Source organism: Geotrypetes seraphini, chromosome 3, assembly GCF_902459505.1.
Source record: "Geotrypetes seraphini chromosome 3, aGeoSer1.1, whole genome shotgun sequence".
Classification (NCBI taxonomy): Eukaryota; Metazoa; Chordata; class Amphibia; order Gymnophiona; family Dermophiidae; genus Geotrypetes; species Geotrypetes seraphini.
In genome coordinates, this window is record NC_047086.1 from 5,953,513 (window position 1) to 5,969,956 (window position 16,444).

The 16,444-nt window shown below is 41.5% G+C and overlaps 1 protein-coding gene across 2 annotated transcripts in view; it reads right to left on the reverse strand.

Moving 5' to 3' along the window:
- The window catches only part of CDC40 (cell division cycle 40), a 115,573-nt gene extending 99,649 nt beyond the window's left edge, over nucleotides 1-15,924 (reverse strand). The window contains exon 1 of one of the 2 annotated variants that reach the window (XM_033939259.1): nucleotides 15,614-15,924. In XM_033939259.1, coding sequence (XP_033795150.1) covers nucleotides 15,614-15,754 — 141 coding nt within the window. In that variant the 5' untranslated portion in view covers nucleotides 15,755-15,924. The remainder of the gene's footprint in view (nucleotides 1-15,613) is intronic. The other variant, XM_033939257.1, reaches the window with a different exon arrangement.
- Between the last annotated feature and the right edge of the window lie 520 nt (nucleotides 15,925-16,444).

Below are 16,444 nucleotides of genomic sequence, written 5' to 3' on the forward strand. Positions count from 1 at the left end.
GGCTTTAACGTCAATTAGGGATATAACCAATTATATGCATTTGTAAACACTGAATTAATTTTGTTAATGATGCTAACAAATCAGATTAGCAACTGATCACTTGTGATAATGCTAATAACCAATCAGAAACTTTCTAATAGATTGTAAAGCAGGGTGTGGAACCGTACCTTCTCTGTGACACTTTGAATGCAATCCATTTATTAATCTACTCTCTTTTTCATATGCTGTCTTCTACTTTATAATAAATCTGTACTTTTATGCAACAGCATTCCTGGTGTGGACAGAGTCAGTTTATGGGAAGGGTCTAGCAGCCTGCCCTTTCCACCATGCAGAGCTCTGGTGAACACATACTGACACATAGGGTCTTGTGCTGACTCCTTCATGCTTTGGATGAACTGGGGAAGACATAGATGGAATAGGGGAATGTTGTCAGCGTCATCCATTATCATCATCATCTGGGGTCCCATGAAAAGAAAGTCAAATTGGATAAAAGTTTGTGAAGCACTGACCTAAACATTGTATGTCAAAACCATCAGCCTAGTGAGAAATACTGTACTCCCTTTACCCTGAAAATAAGTACAAAATACTTGGCATCAAGCACTGTGATAAGCTTGAAGGGAAAATGATAAACCTGAGATCACATTACACATTTCTTCTTAAAAGAGAAGTCCATAGGCCGTTACTGAGATGGCTTGGGGAAATCCACTGCTTATTCCTAGGATAAGCAGCATAAGATATTTTAACCAATTTAACCTGGCTAGTTCTATTAGGCCCACACGAAGAATACATCTGTTCACCTATCTGACAATAAAGGCCTGCCACTACAAAAGATTCTTGGAGAGAACTCTTGCCTTCCAGGCAGGCTAATAATAATAATAACTTTATTTTTTCTATACCGCCATAGTCAGACGACTTCTAGGCGGTTCACATCAAAAGAAGGCTGGACATTCAGCGAATTACAAATGCATGAGGAGAAAGCTACAGAAGAAAAGGTCTGTAGGGGAGGGAATGTAAGAGGGGTTGAAAGGGGAGGGAAAGTGAGAGGGATAGGAATTGCTTGAAGATTGCTTCGGGTTTGTAGGGGGAAAAAGCTTAGTAACGTTATCACGCTCTCCTCATCCTACTTCAATTTTAGAAAATTGGTAAAAACGAGTTTGTTCAACCGATTTGTAAACTAAGAATTTTTATAGCCGTTAATTCAATCACTAACCTAAGAACTATTTAGCTTTCCACTTCTTCAATTATGTAAGACTAGCTGATGCCCCGGCGTTGCACAGGTATTTAATTATAGCAATAACACTGTAAATGGATTCAAATAAAGATACTTTATAGTGGTGAATGAAATTATTTTTTTACAGCTTAATAAAAAGTACAATATTCAAATTATAATGTGAAATATTTGACAAAATGAATACAATACAACTAACGCAAAACGTGATTATAAACAACATTTTTAGTTTCACCTCCAGGAGCAAGAACATATAAATTGTTGGGGGAACCCACCCTTGAGCAAGCAACATAGAGTGGTGGGCCGAGAGACCCCCAGAACATATCACCCCAGGTAGTGAGGGATCTGCATACCAAGTTTCGTTCAAATCGGTCAAGCCGTTTTTGAATTACTGTGAGAATGGCAGCTTTTTACATTTTTTCCATTGACATGAATGGGTGAAATCTGATTTTCTGTTTGTAGCTCCGCCCACGTGTGCAGGTGGGCCGCGAGACCCCCAGAACATATCACTCCAGGTAGTGAGGGATCTGCATACCAAGTTTTGTTCAAATCAGTCAAGCCGTTTTTGAATTACTGTGAGAATGGCAGCTTTTTACATTTTTTCCATTGACATGAATGGGTGAAATCTGATTTTCTGTTTGTAGCTCCGCCCATGTGTGCAGGTGGGCCGCGAGACCCCCAGAACATATCACCCCAGGTAGCGAGGGATCTGCATACCAAGTTTCGTTCAAATCGGTCAAGCCGTTTTTGAATTACTGTGAGAATGGCAGCTTTTTACATTTTTTCCATTGACATGAATGGGTGAAATCTGATTATCTGTTTGTAGCTCCGCCCACGTGTGCAGGTGGGCCGCGAGACCCCCAGAACATATCATCCCAGGTAGTGAGGGATCTGCATACCAAGTTTCGTTCAAATCGGTCAAGCCGTTTTTGCGTGATCGCAGCACATACACACACACATACATACTTCCGATTTTATATATATAGATAGATAGATTGTATTGACGACTTTGAATTATAACCTCTTTGCTGATTGTTCTAGCTCTTCTTGTTGTAAACCGCCTCGAACTACCATGGCTTTGGCAGTATATAAGAATAAAATTACTATATTATTATTATTTTACTACTTGGGATCTAGCTAGTTATTTGGGACTTGGATTGGCCACTGTTGGGAACAGGATACTGGGCTTGATGGGCCTGCAGTCTGTCCCCAATATGGTATTTTAGCTTATTTTTTAACTTATTGTTAACTGCGTCAAGCTTCCTCTGGTTGAAGACCCGGTATATAAAGTTAAGTTTTAGTTTCCTACCCTTTTTCATTTTTAAGTTCTTGTAAACCGTGCCGAGCTCTACTTCCATGGAGAAGATGCGGTATATAAACTTAAGGTTTAGTTTAGTTTAATTTAGTAGCTCTTATGTTTTTATGTGAGCTGAGTATAGGACAATCAAGGCACTGTGACATTACTGAAGAAGTTGGTTCTCAGGCATTGGTGGAATGAGGCATCAGAATCTCAACTCTAAAAAGTCGTTACTCTTTGGGCTTCTGTCTGGTACTTGGGACCTGGGTTGACCACTGTTGGAAACAGGAAACTGGGCTTGATGGAGCTTCGGTCTGTCTCAGTATGGCAAGTCTTTATGTTAAAAATAAACTACCATGAATACCCAATCTCCAAAACCATACTAGATACTCACCTAACCATGGCTGACCACACAAACCTAATGGTGAAGAAATGCTTTTACACGATGTGGATGCTAAGAATTATCAAAAAAATACTTTGACACAACATCCTTTAGACTACTGGTGCAATCGCTGATCCTATCTACCCTAGATTACTGCAACATCGCCTATCTGGGTATCCCCCAAAAAACAGTACAAAAATTAAGATTAGTGCAAAACACTGCAGTTTGCTTGATCTTCGGACTGAGGAAAAAAGACCACATCAGCCCCTATTACAAGAAATTACACTGGCTACCTGTGGAGGCGCGAATACTGTTCAAATTTGCTTGTATCTGCTTCAAACAAGTCTGGGGCCTAGCACCTTCCTACTTGCAAACACACTTCACTATGCACAACCCCACACGTACAGCCAGAAACGAAAACATCTTTGCATACCCAAAGATCACAGGCTGCAAATACAAATCCTTCCTAGACAGAACCTTCATGTTCCAAGCAAACAGACAGCAATCCTGGCTGGGAAACCACATAAATAAAGCCAGACAGACCTACAACACATTCCGAAAATCAATTAAAACCACTCTATTTGACAAATTCCTTGCCTAATCAGATGACCTCTCTCAGGTATTCTTTCCCCTTATAACCCCAATGTATTATGTAACTTCTTTCTCTCATGTATTCCTTCCCTATGCTTCCCAAATTATCACATAACTTCCTTCTTCGTGCATTGTGTAATTCGCTGATTGTCCAGCCTTCTTTCTATGTGAACCGCCTAGAAGTCAGTTTGACTATGGCGGTATAGAAAAATAAAGTTATTATTATTATTATGATTGAACTAGTGCCAGTGATGCGCAGGAGGTCACTGTCACCCTACAGACCCTGATGAGGGCCAAATATGTATTTTCCTCCCACCGTTCAGGTCAACCTAAAAGGGGCTGAAGACAGTTCTGTTGCCTCCCAGGACAACTGGGACATTTTCCAGTGCACCACTCACATAGGATTTTAAAAGGCGATTCTTTCTTTAGTTCATAAGATGCATCAAGCAGGCCTACTTCTTGACCCTTTACGATTACTCATACCATATCTAAGATCCTCTCAAACAAATAACCTACTACTTCCAACCAAAGAACATAACAATAGCCTTACTGGGTCAGACTAATGGTCCATCAAGCCCAGTAGACTGTTCTCATGATGGTCAATCCAAGTCACTAGTACCTGGCTAAAACCCAAAGAGTAGCAACATTTCAAGCTACCAATCCAAGGCAAGCAGTGCCCCCATGTCTTTCTCAATAACATACTATGGACTTTTCCTCAAAGAAATTGTCCAAACCTATAGAACTATTTGTTTCAATTTCATACTTGCAAAGATATTTAATGCCACTGGTCCCACTCTTTGGCATGCTCTACCTCTGACCTTACGCCTAGAATGTTCATTTACCAAATTAGAGAACGACAGTGACAGAATTTGTCACTGTCTCCATGGATACCCACAAGAAACCATCCCTATGTCATTTATTAAGGAGAGAGGGGAAAAAAACAGAGTATGAATGGGCCCAGCCACTGACCCTCAAGCCTTGCATTGAAAAATGCTGGCATAGAAGGACTGAGGTTGAGATAGAAACTAAAGAAGGACACAGAATTGTTTCCTGTGGTTATCCGTGGGGAAGGGGATGGCGAATTCTGTGACCATATCATTCTCTACACCAAATTTAAGACAGACCTGAATACGGAGATGCCTATCAGAACTAATTACTCCCATACCTATCCTCTTCATTACTATGGGAGGTGGGCTCTATACAAGGAAATTCTGAGTTTTGCTCAACTATGACTGCATCTTAGCTTTCCTTTTTACAAATGTATTTCTCTTCTTTTACACAGTTCTGAAAGCCTACTAAAAGGGCTGTTTATCACATTTTTTTTGTTTTTATGTTTTCTTGCTTGTTGTAACATCTTGCCCATGTATGGGTTCATACCTGTTCTGATGTACCGTTTTTGTATTGGATGTTTCACTTGCTGTTCAGTTGCCCTACTGTCTTAATAAACATGATTTAAATTAAAAAAAAAAAAAAAAACAATTAATAAACTTGACATTTCCAGTATAGAAGATGTTTTACTTTATACAATTTCTAATCTACCAAGTGGAAACCAAACCTGGCATGGCCAGAAAGGTGCTATTAGGATCACAGTAACATGACAGCAGATAAAGGCCAAATGGCCAATCCAGTTGGCCCATCTGAAGTGTCCACTATCACCTTCTTTCCCTAACAAATCCCATGTCATAGAAACATAAAAACATAGAATATGACGGCAGAAAAGGGCTGTAGCCCATCAAGTCTGCCCACACCAATAACCCACCCCCAGACTTCATCCGGCTAGAGATCCCACATACATATCCCATTTCTTTTTGAAATCGAGCACGCTGCTGGCGTTAATCACCTACAATGGAAGTTCATTCCAATGATCGACTACCCTTTCGGTGAAGAAATACTTCCTGGCGTCGCCATGAAATTGCCCACCTTTGATTTTCAGCGGATGACCTCTTGTGGTTGAAGGTCCTTTAAGAAAGAAGATATCGTCTTCCACCTTGATGCGGCCCGTGATATATTTAAAAGTCTCAATCATGTCCCCCCTCTCTCTACGTTCCTCGAGCGAGTATAGTTGCAGTTTATTCAGACTTTCCTCATATGGGAGGTTCTTGAGTCCCTGATCCTGGCAAAGTAGAGTTTTCCCTATTAGTGGGATCGGAGGAAACATGTACAGAAACTGTTTCCTCAACGGAACAAAAAGGTATCCACAGCCATGCGATTGTGAGCAAAGTGTCTGGAACAGAATTGTGGAAGTATGTCGTAGAGAAGAGAAAAGGGAAGAGAGCGAGGAGATCAATGTTATCTCTAAGGACCGAGTTCATGTGAGCAAAAACTTTTTTTCGCGAGCAAAGGACTGAATTGATGTGAGCAAAACTTTTCCGTTACATTACCCTGAACACTGTACATTACAAATTAAGAATTACAAATATACATTAAAAATGGAAAATAAAATTATATTTTATGGAAAGGACTTAACATTTTTCAGTTAGCTCTCAGAGGCCAACACCACCTTCCCCAGGTCAATACAGTAGCTATCTTGACCTGAGAAAGGCGGTTTTGGTCTCGGACAGATGGTCAAAAATGTATTAAAAATAGTTCAATGAAAATATATCATCTTCATTTTATTTATATTTATTAACCTGTATAAACACTTTATCCCAAATTAAAAATAAAATTCCTTTTTCTACCTTTGTTTTCTGGCCATTTTCTGGCTTCTGCTTTCCTCTGTCTTAAGTCTCTTTCCAGGATTTTTCTCTCCTCTTTTTCCTTTTGGCTTTCTTCAATTTATTTTTCTACCTCTATGTTCAGATTTAACTCATTCTTACTATCTAGACTTCGTTCTCTCTTTTTTTACGATCTACTAGCAGCTTTCCATCTCTTTCCCTCACCCTGGCTCTCCTATTTTACTTCCCCTTATTCCCAGTCATTCCCTAATTCTGCCCTCTTTTTCTCCCCCTTCTATACAATGTTTTCAAGTTTCAAGTTTATTCGAAATTTGATGAATCGCTTATACATAAAATACTAAGCGATGTACAATAAAACCCAAATTTGAATGTACGATAAAATATAAAATAATAATAACAAATAAAATATTGAGCGAATTACTATAAAATCCAAATTTGAACATATGTTAAGATACAAGGTAATAATAATAATAATAAATCCAAAAAAAGGGGGTTTGACCTACAGACCAACAGACTCAACTGAATGGAAGGAAGGAGGGATTCAGGTTACATTATTAATCATTTTAAAAAGAGAGACACACGAAAGGAGAAAACATTAGGAGGGGTAATTTTTTTTTTTTTCTTTTTTTTATATAAGACTGCTGCACTGCAATTATTCCATATAGGAGGTAAACGCATCTTTGAACAGAAGGGTTTTTTAATTAGTTTTGAAACGGCTAATATCTTTTTCATCTCTAATATATTGGGGGAGAGAATTCCAGGTCTGAGGGGCAACTACTGAAAATATATCGTGTCGTCTTGTGCCGATCACTTTCAAAGAAGGGACTACCAAAAGACCTTGTCTTGATGAGCAAAGGGAGCGAGAAGAGTTGTATGGAATGAGTATCCTCCTATATCTGCTCATTTCCCCTTTCCAGCATTATCTTCTTTCTTTCTGTCTCTTTCCCCTAAATATCTGCTCATTTCTCTCCCATCTAGTATCTGCCCCCTTTCCATCCAGCATCTCCACACTCTCTTCCCCTTCCATCAGTATCTCCCTCCTGTCTCTTCTCCCTTCCATACAGTCTGCCCCTTCTCTCCCCTTTCACTCCCCCTTCCATCATCTCCTTCCTATATATCCCCCTTTCATCCAAGCTTCTGTCACCCTCCTTCTTTCTATAGTTTATTCTCCCCCTCCCTTTTTATCCAGCATCTCCTCTCCCCTTTCCATCAATATTTATTTATTTTTAAAATTTCTATTCCTTTTAAAACCTAAGAGGATTACAATAAAACAAAACACATGAATTGGACAAGTTACACATTCCGCAAACTCTTCCAACAATCTATCTCCACAGTTTCACTTTCAAAACCCTGAAAAGCATGCACAAACAGATGAGTTTTCAGATCTCTTCTAAAAGATTTAACATCCCTACATAACCTCAATTAGTCAGGCAAGCAATTCCATAACTATGGACCTGCCACTAATATTATTGTCACCAGCATTCTCTTATGTGTTTCTCCAACAGACCCAATTGACAGTTTCATTGCTAACTGTGATCTCAACGGACGTGCCAGCAAAGTACTTCAGAACTTGTGTCAGATACCAGGGTGCCTTCCCATAAATTACCTGACACGTAATTGTCAAAACTTTATACTGAACTTGGAACGTTAATTGGTAACCAGTGTAATCATTTCAACAGTGAAGAAAGGTGTTCATATCGGGACACCCCAGTAATCATACTCACTGCTGTATTTTGTACTATCTGCAACGCTTTGACCTTAGATTTTACAATACATACCTAAAAATAATGCATTGCAAAAAACTAGTTTTGTAATTATCAGACTCTGCACCACTGTCCAAAAATCTGGCACAGATGCTACATGATATCCGAAGTTTGTAAAAAGTTCCCTTGATGACCTGCATGGTAAGCTGTGTATCCAAATGCACCCCTAACAAACTCATGTGAGACAAAACAGGTATTTTCACATCCTACAGCTATAACTGTTTATCATTCCCAATAATCATCACTTCTGTCTTCAGCACCAATCTATTTTCCTTCGTCCAGTTTTTGATCTTTAACTTACAGTCATTTAATTTGTTCGATATACCCTCCCTCCTTCTCTACAGGAAAGAAAAAGCGTATATATCATCTGCATATTTGCGATAATACACTCCCAATTCTTTCACTACAGGTCCTATCGATACAATATAATAATGCCAACCAAGCAGATAGATCTTTGTGGTATCCCTTTCTTCTTTTCCACATTTCACCACAAATTTTCAGTCCATCAAAAAGAGCTGAACCACTTCAACACTACACCTCCCACCCCACCCTTCTGTAACTTCTCTAATAACAATCTTGGATCCACTGCGTCAAAAGCATCTGATGTGTCCAATGATACCATACAAAAAGTTGGACCTAGGATTGTGAAGTCAGAGAAAATTTTGGGTACCTGGAGTCAAAGTCGATAAAAATGTACTGACAACTGATAAATTTAAATTATAATTTTAAAAATACAGCAAATTCAAATGTCCCATTTCACAAACAATAGTCATAATTAAGTACTTCTCTGATGTAAGAATAAAGCCCAGTGCATAGTTGTATTTCCACTAGTGTGAAGTTCAGCTGAGCTATTATACAACCTGACATTCACATTATTGTAATCTGGATTATGTACATTAGAAAAAGTGTTTTCATTTTATTTCAGATCTAATGTGTTTAACAAGTTCATTTGTGTGAAATGATGTAGGTGTAGGTGAATGCTATGGCCTAATGTGTGTTCAGGAGCCATTTTGGATCAAACACGATGATAAAGCGTTTGCTTAATTAAAAGACTTTCTTGAAGAACTGGACAATGAAAGCCAGTGGGCACAAGTAAAAGCACTGGAAAATCTACTTTCTAACCCCCTTTCCTGTCACCAAGAGATTGCAATCTGAAGATGTAACACCTGGTAAATTCTTCTTGAAATGGAAGAGCTTGATATATTGCCTGAACAAAAGTGGAGGGTTAATAGCTGATGGCATCCTGTTGGCTTTTTTCGAGGCTGCTGCACACTGTGCAGATGGCTTCAGTGATGCATCCACCAGAACACCCAAGTCTCTCTCAAGACTGCTGTCTCCCAACAATGCCCCCCCCAATTTGTAGTCGAACAACGAGTTCTTTTTCCCTAAATGCATGACCTTGCATTTTTCCACGTTAAAGCGCATTTGCCATTTGTTTGCAAGCTGGAAGAGGTGCTGGGAGAAACCCAACCAGGTCGTGCTTGTGCAGGACCGGAGGGTTAGGACTTCGATGGGAAGATAAGACTCAATGGGAAACCAAGATGGCAAGGGGGCCCCTTCTGGTGATTCAGACAGGTCGTGACCTGTTTGGGCCGCCGCGGGAGCAGACTGCTGGGCGGGATGAACCTATGGTCTGACCCGGAGGAGGCACTGCTTATGTTCTTATCTTCAATGAAGAAAAGAGAGAATCTCTCATTGGATAATCAAATCTTGTTAGCTGCTATTTATGTTGACCCAATGAGCTGAATTTTGTTAAGTGATGACCAGACTGATACTGCAAAAAAAAAGGCCCTCTATGATGTAGCAGTTCGCATGAAGGGATTACACTTTTCCCTCCGTATTTGCATCTCTGCACTTGTGGTTTCGCTTATTTGCATGCAGACTCCGCGCCCCCCCCCAAAAAAAAAAAAAAAAATCAATCAACTCTGAACCCAAACTACATTTGAAACCGAGATGCAGGTGATCAACCTTCAAGTAAATGAATCATCCTGTATAATACATTTTGCCTTGCTACTCCTGATTCAAATAAAAATGAAAATAAACGAGGAGTGCTTCTGCCTTGGGCCACTACAATTTGTTTCCTCACCCACTGAATATTCACATGCAAAATCTGAGTTACGTCACAGAGAGCAATTAAAGTAAAAACAGTGCCTTTTGGAGGGCTCACCTGACAGAAACACCTGTGTGATGGCGAATCTACGAAGCTCTGAGGAGAGCAGCCCCACACAATCCACAGGGCAACAAAACAACCCGGAAGACAGTGCAGGAAACGCAAGTGCCGAGCGCTTTGAAATCTGACGCGGCCTTCACGCAGGACCCCACCCCCCTCTCATTGCGACACGGAGAAGAAGCAGAGCCTGCACGAAGCCCAGCCAGCCCAACAAGCGAGATCGAGAGAGAGAGAGCTGCTCACGTATGCAGCATCTAGCACAGTCCCAGGTACCTTCAGCTGCAGAGTCTCTAGTTATTTGTGGTTCCAATAGCAAAAACGCTGGCTGTTACAAAAAAACCCAACATATAAACAGTTATTCACAGCTTTTCCATATTCACGGCTATGTTCCGCCCGCATCCACTGCGAATCCGGAGGGAGAAGTGTACTACCTGAAACACCACCACTGGTTGAAGCTATAAGCACTGGTAACTCAGGATCATCCTCTTCAAATGAAGAATTAGACATTGATTCCTACTTGGACAAAATGGAACTTTCAACAGTAAAGCGACGTCGCATATGCGTGAAAGATAAACGACCAGAAAATGTCCAAATAAAGAGATTCCAGCAGGAGTTTTTTAAAGAATGTAGAAAAGTTTGATCGCTCATCGAAACTGCCATCCTTGTTTATCCTGAGATTATTAGTAACAGCAATGCCCTCACCCAAGTCAGTGTTGAAAGACTATTTTCAGCTCTAAAAATCATCAAGTCAGATTTAAGAACTTCTATGAAAGAGGATCTGGCAGAAGCAATTCTGTTCCTTAGAGCAACACTATATTGAGTTAGTTTGGGATTGCACTTAACAGCTATTCTACTCTGCAACTAAATTCCAAGTTTAATATATAAGCTGTTTTAGATTTTCCAGCTTTTCTTTTTGTTCATGTAGTTAAGCTTTGTTTTAAAACTATCAAAGAATGTGGTTCATATTTTTAAACTGTTCCTGATTTTTATGCATGCTATACTACTACTTTATAGCCATTTGATAAAAACAATAAATAAACCTTATTGTTTTCATTTTTTTGTCTTTTGTTTAAACTGGCCAATACAGTAGAGCCAGTAGTTCTGAGGTTAAATGGCGTGTATGTTGCCTTCCTTCAATCAACCTGGAAATACATTAGCATATTTTTTCTTTATAAATCTTTATTCATTTTCTAATGTTACAACAAGTGTTTTAAATAAATTCATTATAAACTTGAATAAACACACTTGATTAATTCACAAATTAATATCAAATTTAACATTTCTTTAGAAAATCAATATATTATAAAGTTATATTATTTTGTACGAAATTTAAATTTATACAATTATTATTGAATATAATAATTTCCCGTCCCTCCCTCCCTCCCTATCTATACAGAATGAGAAATCTTTATTCATTTTCATATGTTACATCAAAAAATATAAAATTCATATTAATATTTCAGAAAACTAAATTTATATAATTATTTGTTAATATAATAATATCCCATCCCCTCCCTTCTATTCAGTAATATATGAATATAATTTTTTAAAATTATTCTTTCTATATATCATATTATATATCAAGTATTAATATATTATATAATATCTAGAAATATGATCTCATCCATTTTTCTCTAAACAAATTCTATATATGGGAAAATTAATCATTCTTTACAATATTCAGTTAATGGTTTCCATATTTTTTGAAATTCATTTACATGTCCTTTTTGTGTTGCTATAGTGAGCTCCATTTTGTATATATGGCATACAGAATTCCACCAGAATGTGTAATTTAATCTGTCATGTTTTACATTAGCATATTAAATACAGAGGAGTCGGCGTTATGGGTACCAGAAACTGAGGACTCCACACAGCCCTGCCCATATCTAAACCACGTTGAAGCACATCCAATGTAGGCAACATGAGTGTCTCGACTCCATGCCCTTTTCTAAAGCCATTTTGATGCCTATCCAACAAACTAATTTCTTCCACAAATTCCTCTAATTTCTTCAAAACTAGCCGCTCAATAATTTTTGAAACTACCAGCATTACAGAAACAGGTCTATAATTGCTCAAAATCTCCCTATCCAGATTTTGTTTTTTCAGCAATGGTTTTACAGTGACAATTTTACAACTCTCAGGGACACTTCCAAATTTTTACAGTGGGAATTTTACAACTCTGCAGCGTTCCGAGGTCAGTTACTGGCTGTTAATGGGAATTGGAAAGAAATGAAGGAACGACTACATGTAGTGATGACGAGTGTGAAGGAATAGATAGAGAGTAGTAGGAAGAAACGGAATGTTCAAAAAACAAAAAATGATGTTAGTCCGGAGGTCGCAGAGCAGGAAACTTCAGGGTTTGTATAGCTCTGGGGCACCCCAATATAGCTCTCTGATAAGGTAAATTACTTAGGTGTTGTGGTGGATTCGAATTTGACTTTCAAAAGTCATGTTCAGGAATTGATAAAAATTACTTTTTTCAGATTACGTCTTTTCAATAGAATTCGACCATACTTGTCTCCTGACATTTTCAGGGTCATTTTGTAGTCAGTGGTCCTGTCATGTTTGAACTATTGTAATCTTGTGCTCTTGGGTTTACCAGGAACCTTGTTGAGTGCATTACAGGTCACTCAGAATTCAGTGGTTAGAACCCTCTTGCATTTGAAAAGGACTGAAAATGTCACTGAATACTATGTGAAGCTATACTGGCTGAAATTAGAAGATCACATACATTTCAGGTTGCTTGTGATGGTATATTTGTGTTTGAATAGTTTGGCTCCTGCAAGTTTGGTGAGTACTATTCATGCTTATGTCCTTCTGTCAAAACTGCGCCGTCCATCATGGCAATTTGTTTGTGCCATCTGTAAGGGACCTGAGACTGAATGCCTCACGTGTGACTATGTTCTCCTGTAGGGGACCCCAGGAATGGAATCTCCTATCTTTGTATATCAGAAAGCAATGTAATCTCATTGGGTTTAAGTTATTGAAGAGACACTTATTTTGCAATATGAAATAAGGGCTTAAGACAGCTGTTTAGGTGTAAGCGCTGGTCGCTTATTTGTGTGACTGTTTTTATATGTATTTTATGTAGTTTTTATTATGTATATTTATATTTGAGCCACTTTGGGAAAAGTGGATTATATATAAAATTTTTTAAAAACATGCCCACTCCCTCCCGCTGCTATCAAGCAACACCCCATGGTGGCGAGAGAGATGCCCACTTCCTCCCACCACCATGCAACAACCCCTGACACTCCCCTCCCTCCCCCTCCCCCTCTCCCCGTAGTTGAAGAGATGCCCACTCCCTCCCACCGCCAAGCAACCCCCTCTCAACAACTCTGGCACAGGAAGATATGCCCATTCCTTCTCACTGCTGTACCTTCACCACCCTCCTGTGCCTCCTATAACCCCCTCCCACTCAAGACCAGCTGGAGAGATGCCTACCCCCTCCGGCCAGCAGGCCTTAAACAACATGAGCCAGAGCCCTAGGCCCCTCCCTGGTGCATCCTAGGATGCATTGGGGAGGGGCAGGCCCACCATTTTGAAAAAGTGTATCTGCTGGCCAGAGAGGGTAGGCATCCCTCTAGCCACATTTCGCAAACAAGGGGGGGGGGGGTTCATTGGGGGCGGCGGGAGTGGGTATCTCTCCTGGTGCCGTGGGTGGGAGGAGGGTTACCTGACAGCAGCAAAATTTTCTGGCAGTTCTGAGCTGTCAAGTGTTACTTTCCTGTCAATGCCTGAGCCAATCAGAAAGTAAAGCTACATCAGCTCAGACCTGCTGGAAAATTTTATTTGCAAATGTAGGACAGTGAGGTTTGGGAATCACCCGGCAATAATAGAGAATCGTCAGGAGTGTAATGATCTCATTGTAATACATTTGCATGGCAGAGTCAGAGACTGCTAGGAATCTCAGAAAAGACCACGGTAAGCCGTTTTGATAATCCACCGCTAAAATACGTGAACGCTAAACTGGCTAGAACCGGTTTAGCGACCATGTTAAAGTTTTAAGAACCTTCCCCTAACACAGGAACCACAATGAATATGCAAAAGACTTACATTTATGTATGATAGAAGTAACAGGTTTAAATCCTGGTTACAGATATTTCTTAGGCATACTGTGAAAACCCAAACGAGTTGAGCATTGCAAGGACAGAGCTTGACCCTATCCTATTGTACTATGGTACCTCCCCCCACCGGGCTTGGGTACCCTTTGGACCTGCAGGGATGCACACTAACTTCAAGAGAGAGCAATGCATACGATAGCACAATAACAACCCTTCCACCACTTTCATACTAACAACCCCCCTTCCTTCATGCCAACCCTCTCTTCATGCCAACAATCCCCTCTTCCTTCATGCCAACAACACACACTCCTTCATGCCAAACCCTCCTTCATGCCAATAACCCCCCTTCCTTCATACCAACCCCCCCTTCATGCCAACAACCCCCTCCTCCTTCATGCCAACCCTCCTTTCATGCCAATAACCCACCTTCCTTCATGCCAACAACCCCCTCTTCCTTCATGCCAACCCTCCCTTCATGCCAATAACTCCTTCCTTCATGCCAACCCCCCTTCATGCCAACAACACCCACTCCTTCATGCCAATAACCCCCCTTCCTTCATACCAACAACCACCTCTTCCTTCATGCCAACCCCCCTTCATGCCAACAACACCCTCTTCCTTCATGCCAACCTCCCCCTTCATGCCAACAACCCCCTTTTCCTTCATGCCAACCTCCACTACATACCAACAATCCCCTCTTCCTTCATGACAATAACCCCCCTCCTTCATACCAACAACCACCTCTTCCTTCATGCCAACCCCCTCTTCCTTCATGCCAACCCCCATTCATGCCAACAACCCCCTCTTCCTTCATGCCAACCTCCACTACATACCAACAATCCCCTCTTCCTTCATGCCAACCCTCCCTTCATGCCAACAACCCCCACTCCTTCATGCCAGTCCCCCTTCATGCCAATAACACCCCTTCCTGCCAACAACCCCCACTCCTTCATGCCAGTCCCCCTTCATGCCAATAACACCCCTTCCTGCCAACAACACCCACTCCTTCATGCCAATAACCCCCTTCCTTCATACCAAAAGCCACCTCTTCCTTCATGCCAACCCCCTCTTCCTTCATGCCAACCCCCATTCATGCCAACAACCCCCTCTTCCTTCATGCCAACCTCCACTACATACCAACAATCCCCTCTTCCTTCATGCCAACCCTCCCTTCATGCCAGTCCCCCTTCATGCCAATAACACCCCTTCCTGCCAACAACACCCACTCCTTCATGCCAATAACCCCCTTCCTTCATACCAAAAGCCACCTCTTCCTTCATGCCAACCCTCCTTCATGCCAACAAAAGAGCTCTTGCATGAGAACGCGCTTCCCTGCCACCCCGTCTTCGCCTTGAGCGACTGAGAGCAGAGGGTCGCGCGCACTCCCCTCCCCCGTCCCGTGAGGCAAAACAATGGGGGTCGGGGGCAGCTTCTCCCGCTCACCTTCACCGCCACCTCCGGGGTGGAGTCGACGGCGATGCGCAGAAGGCTCCGGACCGCCGCAACCCCTTCGCCGGGACCCGCCTCTGCCTCCGACTCCGAGTTCGAGCCCGAGCCGCTGCCGTACGAAACCAGCGCCTCCATGGCCCGCCAACCCGGAAGCGGAAGTACGTCGCCGAGACCGGAAGCGACGCGGCCCAGCCCCCTTCAAGAGCCGCTTCGCTGTTTTCCTCTCGAGCTTTCCAGACGCGGCCTCAATCAACGGCCCCTTTAGACACTCAATGGCTGAGTCCAGCCCTCGACAGTCACGCGCTCACCTTCCACCTAGAAAGACCAAATGGCCCAACCAAACGAACCGCTGTCTCCTCCTCTCCCTATTGGTTAAGGCTCTTTACGGCTGCATTGTGACGTCATGGAATTTGATGGTTAGGGAAACAATGTAACATGAGGGCAGCTAAAGGCCAAATGGCCCATCCACACGAACCGCTGTCTCCTCCTCTCCCTATTGGTTAAGGCTCTTTACGGCTGCATTGTGACGTCATGGAACTTGATGGTTAGGGAAACAATGTAACATGAGGGCAGCTAAAGGCCAAATGGCCCAACCACACGAACCGCTGTCTCCTCCTCTCCCTATTGGTTAAGGCTCTTTACGGCTGCATTGTGACGTCATGGAACTTGATGGTTAGGGAAACAATGTAACATGAGGGCAGCTAAAGGCCAAATGGCCCATCCACACGAACCGCTGTCTCCTCCTCTCCCTATTGGTTAAGACTCTTTACGGCTGCATTGTGACGTCATGGAACTTGATGGTTAGGGAAACAATGTAACATGAGG